This window comes from Hylobates moloch, unplaced genomic scaffold, assembly GCF_009828535.3.
Source record: "Hylobates moloch isolate HMO894 unplaced genomic scaffold, HMol_V3 SCAFFOLD_14, whole genome shotgun sequence".
NCBI classification, from domain to species: domain Eukaryota; kingdom Metazoa; phylum Chordata; class Mammalia; order Primates; family Hylobatidae; genus Hylobates; species Hylobates moloch.
The window spans coordinates 80,145,171-80,155,953 of record NW_026652289.1 but is presented as its reverse complement, the minus strand read 5'-3'; the positions used below and the strand labels follow the sequence as shown (position 1 = coordinate 80,155,953).

General features: G+C 41.8%; 1 protein-coding gene across 1 annotated transcript in view; it reads right to left on the bottom strand.

Annotated features, from left to right (window-relative positions):
• Nucleotides 1-10,500, bottom strand: part of EMC7 (ER membrane protein complex subunit 7) — an 18,882-nt gene extending 8,382 nt beyond the window's left edge. The window contains exons 1-2 of the mRNA XM_032176236.2: nucleotides 10,207-10,500; nucleotides 4,236-4,355 (exon numbers count right to left, since the gene is read on the bottom strand). Of these exons, the coding sequence (XP_032032127.2) occupies nucleotides 4,236-4,355; nucleotides 10,207-10,439 (353 nt within the window). The 5' untranslated portion in view covers nucleotides 10,440-10,500. The remainder of the gene's footprint in view (nucleotides 1-4,235; nucleotides 4,356-10,206) is intronic.
• Nucleotides 10,501-10,783: the final 283 nt, after the last annotated feature.

Here is a 10,783-nt window from a genome sequence, read left to right as displayed (position 1 = left end):
GGGACTACAGGCGCCCGCCACCACGCCTGGCTAATTTTTGCATTTTTTCGTAGAGACGGAGTTTCACCGTGGTCTCGATCTCCTGACCTCGTGATTCGCCCGCCTCGGCCTCCCAAAGTGCTGGGATTACAAGTGTGAGCCACCGCGCCTGGCCAATTATTTTTTATTTTTATTTTTTTGAGACGAAATATCGCTCTGTAGCCCAGGCCGGAGTGTAGTGGCGCAATCTCAGCTCACTGCAACCTCCGCCTCCCGGGTTCAAGTGATTCTCCTGCCTCAGCCTCCTGAGTAGCTGGAATTACAGGCGCACGCCACCACGCCCAGCTGATTTTTGTATTTTTAGTAGAGATGGGGTTTCATCATGTTGGTCAGGCTGGTCTCAAACTCCTGACTTCGTGAACTGCCCGCCTCGGCCTCCCAAAGTGCTGGGATTACAGATGTGAGCCACCGCGCCCGTCCCCCATCCCTAATTATTAAAATAATTTTTAAATAATTTTTTCTTTTTTTTAATTTAACCTATGCTTCAGACATCCAATCATCAGGAATGTATCTGAGAACATGAATCCCACTGCTACAACCAGTTCGTAAGTGCTAAAGCAGGAAGTACTCTTTATCCAAGGTAAAAAGGCAACGAAAACTTTATACAGTTGCTCGTCGATTTACATTCTGATAAGCCCATTATAGGTTGAAAAATACTGTAAGTCAAAAATGCATTTAATACAGCTAACCCACAGAACAACACAGCCTAGCTTAGCCTACCTTAAAAGTGCTCAGAATACTTACATTAGCCGACAGGTGGCAAAATCACCTAACACAAAGCCCATTTTATAATAAGAAACTTATTTAATTCATGTAACTTACTAAATTCTGTACTAAGCATAAAAAAAAGAATGGTGGTTATGGGTACTTAAAGTATGGTTTCTACTGTGTATTTCTTTTGCACCATGGTAAAGTCAAAAAATTCTAAGTTGAGGGCCGGGCACGGTGGCTCACACCTGTAATCCTAGCACTTTGGGAGGCCAAGGCAGGCGGATCATGATGTCAAGAGATCGAAACCATCCTGGCCAACATGGTGAGACCCTGCCTCTATTAAAAATACAAAATTAGTTGGGCATGGTGGCACACGCCTGTAGTCCCAGCTACTCAGGAGGCTGAGGCAAGAGAATCACTTGAACCCAGGAGACGGAGGTTGCGGTGAGCCGAGATCACACCACTGCACTCCAGCCTGGTGACAGAGCAAGAGTCTGTCCCAAATTAAAAAAAAAAAAAAAAAATTATAAGTTGAACCATTGTAAGCTGGGGACCGTCTATATTTAAAACAATATTCCTATTTGCTGAAACTACTTTATTCAGAATTTAACCAGAGTAAAATGGATTAAAAAAAAATACAAGTATTCCCTTTTGTGTAACAGCTCTCATTCCCTCCAATATTGTGTTTTCAATATAAATAAAATGTTTAAAGCAGTATATATAACATATACTGTGATCCACATACCCCACCATTTCCAAGCTTACAATTCTAAAATATACAAAAAGTCATGAATAAGCCCTTTAAGGCACAGATTTAATATAAAAGAACTTTATATATACACATATATGTATACATACACACACACACACATATATGTACATATATATATATATATATATATATATATATTTTTTTTTTTTTTGAGACAGGATCTCGCTTTGTTGCCCAGGCTGGAGTGCAGTGGTACAGTCATGGCTCACTGCTGCAGCCTCAACTTCCCGGGCTTAAGTGATTCTCCTGCCTCAGCCTACTAAGTAGCCGGGATCACAAGCATGTGCCACCATGTCCAGCTAAGTTTTTAACCTTTTTTTTTTTGGTAGAGACAGGGTCTTCAGTATGCTGCCCAGGCTAGTCTCAAAGTCCTGGGTTCAAGTGATATAGCTGCCTCAGCCTCCCACAGTGCTGGGATTACAGGCATGAGCCACCACACCTGGCCTATATATACATTTTTTTAAATCCTCATGTTTCCAAAAAGACACGAGAAAGTCAATACTTTAAAAAATTCATCTACTTTGAAACAATCTATTCCATCAAAAAAAATGTATAAACAGATATGCAAGGTGCTACCTTCTAAGTGAAGCTTTGCCCTTACGCTAAATAGCCAAAAGCAAGAAATGTCATCAGAATTTGGACAAAAAAATATTCTAAGACAATAACTTAACTTCAAAAATAAGGAAGAAGCTGGACACAGTGTATGCCTGTAATCCCAGCTACTCAGGAGGCTGAGGTGGGAAGATTGCTAAAGGTCAATTTGAGGCTGCAGTGGGCTATGATTGCACCTGAGAAAAACCACTACACTCCAGCCTAGGCAACATAGCAAGACTTTGTCTCTCTAAAAGTAGGGTGGAAAAGTAATTTGTTTTTAAGAATATATTTATTAGTGGCATTAGAGTATTACTTTCCTGATAATATCAAGAATATTCTCTTGGACAGGCGCAGTGGCTCACATCTGTAATCCCAGCACTTTGGGAGGCCAAAGTGGGCAGATCACTTGAGGTCAGGAGTTTGAGACCAGCCTGGCCAACATGGCGAAACTCTGTCTCTACTAAAAATAAAAAAATCAGGCCAGGTGCAGTGGCTCACGCCTGTAATCCCAGGACTTTGGGAGGTGGGCAGATCACGAGGTCAGGAGTTCGAGACCAGCCTGGCCAATATGGTGAAATCTCATCTCTACTAAAAATACAAAAATTAGCCGGGCGTGGTGGTAGGTGCCTGTAGTCCCAGCTACTCAGGAGGCTGAGGCAGAAGAATTGCTTGAACCCAGGAGGTGGAGGTTGCAGTGAGCCGAAATCACGCCACTGCATTCCAGCCTGGGTGACAGAGCGAGACTCCATCTCAAAAATAAATAAATAAATAAATCAGACAGGCATGGTGGCGTGCAGCTGTAATCCCAACTACTTGGGAGGCTGAGATACGAGAATCCCTTGAACCTGGGAGGCAGAGGTTGCAATGAACCAAGATTGCGCCACTGTACTCTAGCTTGGGCAACAGAGCAAGATTTTGTCTCAAAAAAAAAAAAAAAAAAAAAAGAATATTCTCTTGATAACTGTCTCTGTTTAGTATACATGCTAAGAGAAAGAAATCACTATATGTCTATCAATAGGAGCCGGTTATATAAATGATGGCAAATCCATCAATGGACTAACATGCAGCTAAGATAAAGGATGGGACAACTCCATCTGTGACTCATTCTATTTGAATTATGGCATATTTACATATTACATTTTTAAAACTTGCAATGTCAAAGAAAGCAAAGAAAGAAGAAACAAATTTTAGGAGTAAACACTAACTCAAATGTAAATACTATGGTACTAACTGAACATGTGTCAGCTCAATTTTGAGTCTCTACAAGTCAGTCTAAATATGCTGGGCAGACACCAAAAAGATCAGTAGTAAAATTATTTATTAGTCCTCCACCTCCAGAAATTGTTTTTGCCTTTGCATGACCTGTGCTTTATTACTGCAACATAGAGTCATATTTCATAGCTTAAAGAAGAGACATTACCACTTAAAAGTTGCTTCATATATTTCCTGGTCAGATTTGACCACAGAGGATGCTATTGCCATGAGACAACAAAATAAATAAATAAATGTGTTCTATTATAATGGGAAGCTGACTCTGAAGACTATGGATATCTACATGAATGTTTCAACTTCAAATAAGTTTTGCTATTCAACACTCACAGTCTAAATTAAACTATAGTTCTTTTCACCTCAATTGTTTTCCCTAGAAATACTACATTTCCATTGAACATAAAAGATTCCATAAAGAAAGGACCACAGAAATTTCTAGATCAATGAAGTATCAAATAGGTAATAAGAGGTATTATCAAAATATCCCAGTGAAAAACAGGTGATGAATAGTATTTCTAATTTAGAAAAGTTAAATTATTTCCAACTTATTAATCATATTTCAATTATAACTTTCACAGCGCTTTAGCTCCTATAGTAAGTAATCTTACCTTTTCTTTACGTAATCATATTAGGAGCTTTAAAATAAATTTTAAGCCAGAGCAAGAAGCTCAACTTTACAATTTTTTCAATGTTCAGATTAAATAAACATGAGGATATTTTAAGTGTTTTAAGGAATAGCTGTAGTTTAAATAAAAAGAATTTTCCATCTAAACTATTAATTCTAAAAGGAATACATACTAAGGTATTCAGTAACCTAGCTTACGGCAAAAATTAAATCAAGTGCCCTCACCTCATTTTTCCTTTCGAAGTGATATCCACTCGAACGGGATCAAATCTGTAAGCTGGAGATACAACTTCCACTACATAAGATCCAGAAGGTATATCATGAACCACAAAACTCCCATCTGTCCTGGAAAAATGAAAATCATGTTTAGCTACTCCTGATCAACAGCTTAGTCTTTTCTTATTTGCTAATTCCCAAATCAACTCTCCCGAAAAATGGCATTAAAAGCAACTGGCAAACAAACAAACAAAACTTTGGCGAAAGTTGTCCTATGCTTCAGTTTCGTTTCTTTTTTCTTTTGAGACGGAGTCATCTGGCTGCGACGCTCAGAGTGGAGTGCAATGGCAGGATCTCAGCTCACTGCAACTTTCGCCTCCTGGGTTCGAGCGATTCTCCTGCCTCAGCCTCCGGAGTAGCTGGGATTACAGGCATGCCCCATCATGCCCGGCTAATTTTTGTATTTTTAGTAGAGACGGGATTTCACCATGTTGGCCAGGCTGGTCTCGAACTCCTGACCTCAGGTGATCCACCCGCCTCAGTCTCCCAAAGTGCTGAGATTACAGGCATGAGCCACTGTGCCCGGACTTCAGTTTCTATAATTACACTGAATAGGTTCTGAAAATACCCAAGAACACTCCAGAGTAGCAGAGAAGCCTGATATAGTAATTATTTTCCTTCTATGGGTAGAGATGACAGGTGACAGAAACACAATTCCCATTCTAAAGCCATGTCTTCATTGAACATACATTATTATTACAATATTAGGATTCCAATTTTGCCAGTCACCCCCAACAATTTCTTACTATTAAAAATGGCAGGCCACGCATGGTGGCTCCCACCTGTAATCCCAGCACTTTGGGAGGCCGAGGCGGACGGATCACCTGAGGCTGGGAGTTAGAGACTAGCCTGACCAACATGGAGAAACCCCGTCTCTACCAAAAATACAAAATTAGCCAGGCGAGGTGGCGCATGCCTGTAATCCCAGCTACTTAGGAGACTGAGATAGGAGAATTGCTTTAACCCGGGAGGCAGAGGTTGCAGTGAGCCGTCCAGCCTGGGCAACCAGAGCAAAAACTCCGTCTCCAAAAAAAAAAAAAAAAGGCATTTTATTCTAGTTTTAATCTGCAATTTTTGGTTTTCTAGTTTTGTTTGTTTGTTTCCGTTGCCCAGGCTGGAGTGCAGTGGCCTGATCTCGGCTCACTGCAAGCTCCGCCTCCCGGGTTCACGCCATTCTCCTTCCTCAGCCTCCGGAGTAGCTGGGACTACAGGCGCCCCCCACCACGCCTGGCTAATTTTTTGTTTTAGTAGAGACGGGGTTTCACCATGTTAGCCAGGATGGTCTCCATCTCTTGGCCTCGTGATCCGCCCGCCTCGGCCTCCCAAAGTGCTGGGATTACAGGCGTGAGCCCCTGCGCCCGGCCGGTTTTCTGTTCTTTTTAACAAATAATAAAAGGTATTTAAGTACCATTTGTTCTATTTGCTATAAATAATTCCCATTTACTTTGGTTACTAGAAGTTTAAAATGTTTATGTGGTTAAAAACATCCATCTTTTCCTTACTGATTTCTTCTAAACTTCCTAGACTTAGAAAACCATCCTATCAAGAGCTAATAATTTCATTTCACAGATCAAAATTAATTTGTTTGAAAAATGAGAAACTACTATTCTGAGGGGGAAAAAAAGTTTATGTTTCAAGAAAACAAATGGTTCTAAAACGACCAACTGTATCAGAGAATTCCCAGTATCGTAATAATATATTAAAATAATGCTTCTTAAATCCTCATAGGCTCTTTCATAGTTAAAGGAATAACTGATACTGATGATATCCACAACAGTTACTAAAAAGCAAGATGACAAGACCATCCTGACTAAGACCGTAAAACCGTCTCTACTAAAAATACAAAAATTAGCCGGGTGTGGTGGCACGTGCCTGTATCCCAGCTACTCGGGAGGCTGGGACAGGAGAATCACTTGAACCTGGGAGGCGGAAGTTGCAATGAGCCAAGATTGTGCCATTGCACTCCAGCCTGAGTGACAGAGCGAGACTGTCTCAAAAAAAAAAAAAGTTAAGATGAAAAAGTGTTACTCCAAAGCACACACTAAACTAAGCCAGAATTGAAATGGAAACAAGTTAACTTATGCCTGGGCTGGATATGTTCCCCTTGCCCTCTAGATCCACTCTCTACCTTTCTCCTCTTTGCAGACTAGAAGAAGGAAAGAAAATGAGCTTAGTGTATTCCCCCGCCCCTCTCTCACTGACAGGCCACTTCTGACTGGCTGTGTCAAGGGACTGGTTTGTGTCTTTCAATGCAGGCTTTTCTTCCCTTCAAGGTTCCAGTAACCTCTACTCTCCTCTTCCTTCAGGATTAGAGGTGGTGATAATAACCTTGAGGTTGTAAGCTCCAGGGTACCGCACAATCTGGCTGTTTCCCAACACCATGACTACACTGTTTGATCCCTTCATTAAATTATCCTTGAATTACTCTAATTTGAATGCATCTTCTACTTCTTAATGGGACCCTGACTGAACCAATTTCTTTCTTTCTTTTTTTTTTTTTTTTTTGAGACAGAGTCTTGCTCTGTCACCCAGGATGGAGTGCAGCGGGGTGATCTCTGCTCACTGCAACCTCTGCCTCCTGGGTTTAAGTGATTCTCCTGCCTCAGCCTCCCTAGTAGCTGGGATTACCGACTACCGCCAGTACGCCTGGCTGATTTTTGTTTGTATTTTTAGTAGAGACGGGGTTTTTCCATGTTGGCCAGGCTGGTCTCCAACTCCTGACCTCTGGTGATCTGCCTGCCTCGGCCTCCCAAAGTGCTAGGATTACAGGTGTGAGCCACCATACCCAGCCCTGACTGAACCAATTTCAAAACATTTTTTCAGATCCAGAAAAAAACAAACTGATGACAGGGGAACACAAATAATATCAGAAATAATTAAAGAAAAAGCAAATATATTGGCCGGGCGCGGTGGCTCATGCCTGTAATTCAGCACTTTGGGAGGCCAAGGCAGGCGGATCACGAGGTCAAGGAGATCGAGACCATCCTGGCTAACACGGTGAAACCTCGTCTCTACTAAAAAAATACAAAAAATTAGCCGGGCGCGGTGGCGGGCGCCTGTAGTCCCAGCTACTCGGGAGGCTGAGGCAGGAAAACGGCGTGAACCCGGGAGGCGGAGCTTGCAGTGAGCCGAGATAGTGCCACTGCACTCCAGCCTGGGCAAAAGAGCAAGATTCTGTCTCAAAAAAAGAAAAAGAAAATATATTTATCATCCTAAGGTAAATATTTTACTTAAGAAAAATAACATAAAGTTTGCAATACAAAATTTAAAATTTGTCCTTAAAAACGTACTCTACAAAATGTAGGCCTTATTGGATCCTGATTTGAAAGAACAATTATATAAAAACATTTTTGAGATAACTGAGGAAACATAAAAATGGGACTGTTAGATGATATTAAGGCATGATTATTTTGTTGAATCAATAATGGTAATGTGGTTTTTGTTTAAGTCCTTATTTTTTGGAGATACATAATAATGCTTTTACAAGTAAAATCCTATTATGCTTAGAACCATTTAAAAATATTTCAGAAAAAAATTAATGAGGTACACAAAAGACACGAAACAAAACAGTAGAATGCCATTCTATTTATGCATGCTTGAAAATTTCTATAATAAAAAGTGCAAAAAAGTATAGAATATTACTATGTAAACAAACAAACGCACCTGAAAACCACCTGTCCAAAAACAGAGGACTGGTTAAATAAATTATGGCTTATATACAATGTGACGATAGCAAGAAATGGCATGAGGAGTCTTCAGGCCCAATTCCCTTTATCTCCATTAACCAAGTCCTAAGCCACCTCCAATAAGCACAAATGTAAGTCAAAACTGTGTGCTAGTCATGCAAAACAGCTACAATACAAATTACCTACCCCTTTCCCAATAAGATTATCACCATAAACTCCTCATATTAATTCTCCATCAACCTTTCTTTTTTTCCTGAGAGACAGGGTTTTGCTCTGTAGCCCAGGCTGGAATGCAATGGCATGATCACAGCTCACTACAGCCTCGACCGCCTCGGCTCAAGCGATCCTCCCACCTCAGCCTCCTGAGTAGCTTGGACTACAGGTGCACACCACCACTCCTGGCTAATTATTTTTTTTTTGTAGAGATGGGGTCCCGCTATGTTGCCCCAGCTGGTCTGAAACTCCTGGGCTCAAGCGATCCTTCCACCTCAGCCTCCCAAAGTGCTAAGATTACAAGTATGAGCCACCGCACCTGGAAATTCTCCATCAACCTTTCTACATACAAATGAAAGAACATGAAATGGTATCAAAAGCTGTTCAAAAATATTAAGTGAAAAAGGCAGGATATAAACTACTACATGTTGTATTTTACTAGTAAAAACCTAAGTCATATGATTCCAAAAGAAGGTGGAAAAATGGCAGGCGCCATGGCTCACGCCTATAATCCCAAAAATGTGACAGGCTGAGGCAGAAATATCACTTGAGGCCAGGAGTTTGAGACCACACTGGGCAACATAGCGAGACCCTGTCTCTACAAAAAATAAAAAAATTAGCTGGACATGGTGGCGTCCGCCTGTAGTCCTATCTACTCAGGAGGCTGAGACAGGAGGATCACTTGAGTACAGAAGTTCAAAGCTGACATGAACTATGATCTCGCCACTGCACTCCAGGCTGAGTAACAGAACAAGAACTTGTCTCAAAAAAAAAAAAAAAAAAAGATACAATGAAACATTAAGGGTTGTTTTCCTACTTTGTTTCTAATATACTATTTTTAAACAGAAATTAAATGCTTTTTAAAAGAACTGTATACAGAAGAGTGGCCAAATGGTCAATTAAGGCTCATTCCTAAAGCTTAGTGAGAACTTTATATTAAAACATCATTAATTAGGGTAAACTCTAAAGAATGCCCTAATGCCAGATTCTTAATGACAGATGGCAGTAAAATACTGGTTGTAAATTTGTCACTATTTATTAATCTGAGGTTGGAATTACCACTCAAGGGCACTTAGATGATCTGAACAAATATGTAAATCAGATTTGGATTTAAATGTCCACATTTAAGTTGTCTGATGTTCAGATACCATTTGCTGGTGTACGAACCCACCAAAGGAAACACTTCCTAATTATTTTCTTTCAGTTTACAGTTTCACCTTCCAAGTAAGGGTGGAAAGATTTAAAACAACATACGTGTGCCTAGACATTTCAAAAGCAGGCTGCTGCAAAACTAGTGCTAACAAATTCATCCTGTCTTTTAATATAGACAGAAAACCCACTTCCACTAACAGCACGAAAGGACAGAAGCAAGAAAGCAATGTAGAGAAATCCTAGTCTCACATAAATGACAAGTGTGATATAGCAAATCCCTCGATGAATTCAAGTGTAAAAAAGAAGAACAATCCCACCTCCAAGCCAAAAAAAAAAGTGCTTTGATTAGGGATTTCAGGGCCTATTAATTTTAGAAGCAGTAACCTTAGCCTCCCAGTCTATGTCGTCACTAGAAGCCCTTTGGGTTTTGAGAATTCCCACTTGTGTCGCATCTTTCTACATAGTAACAAGCTACCAAAAGACTGAAGTGAATGCAAAAAACGACTAGGTTCTAGGGAAACCAGATGAGATATAAAAGAATCCAACAAGAGACTAATAAGGGTCCACCTGTCCCCAGGGCCCAGGAATGATCGTCCCCACATGGGGCCAAAATAAGGTTGAAAATAATTGACTCCATGCTCTGACCATGGCAGGGAGTGAGCGCCTGCCATGCTCATTCCAGAGGTACAGGACCAGGAAAGGGAAAGCATCCGACTGCCTCCCAAGGTCTCCCGGCATAGACCGTTAGCGGCACCCTACCCTTCAGTCTGAGACAGCGACGTTGTCCCGTCCTGACACTTAACTCTCCTGGTGGGGTCCCTGTCCGGCCTCCACCCCAGCCTTTTTCCCGCTGCCCTCAGGATGCTCACTTAAGGAAACCGACGTGCTCTTCTCCGTCTACGAGCACTCGGGCCGCCGAAATCCAGTCCTGAGGCTTCACCCCTGGAACAACTGCACGCCCCTCAATCTTGAAGCGATCTCCTATGCCGACCCCACTCCCTCCCGATCCCTCAGCAGCAGCCCCGGGAACCTCCGAGCTTTGGACATTCCCTGATAGCAGCAGCAGCAGGATGGGAAAGAAGCCCCACAGAGCGGCCGCCATGACAGCAGCTCTGCACTCAGACAGGCAGCCCCGGAAGCCCTCCCAGTCTCCCGGCCGCCACCGCCGCCGCTGGCGGCTTGATGTTGTCATCACTGGGCGCCCGTTTCTGTCATAAGCTGTGGGATCCAACCAGAGGGAAGAGATCATGGCCGATCGACTAGCGAGGCGGAAGTAAGGCGGAAGTACTGCCCTTAACTCCCCGCACTCCAGGGAACTGGTTAAGTAAACTGTGGTACATCCAAATTATGCATACTGTGCAGTTGCAAAGAAGAATGAGAAAGACCTCTGTACTCTTGTAGAAGAACTCGGATATATTATATGTATTTTTTAAAAGGAGGAAGGAA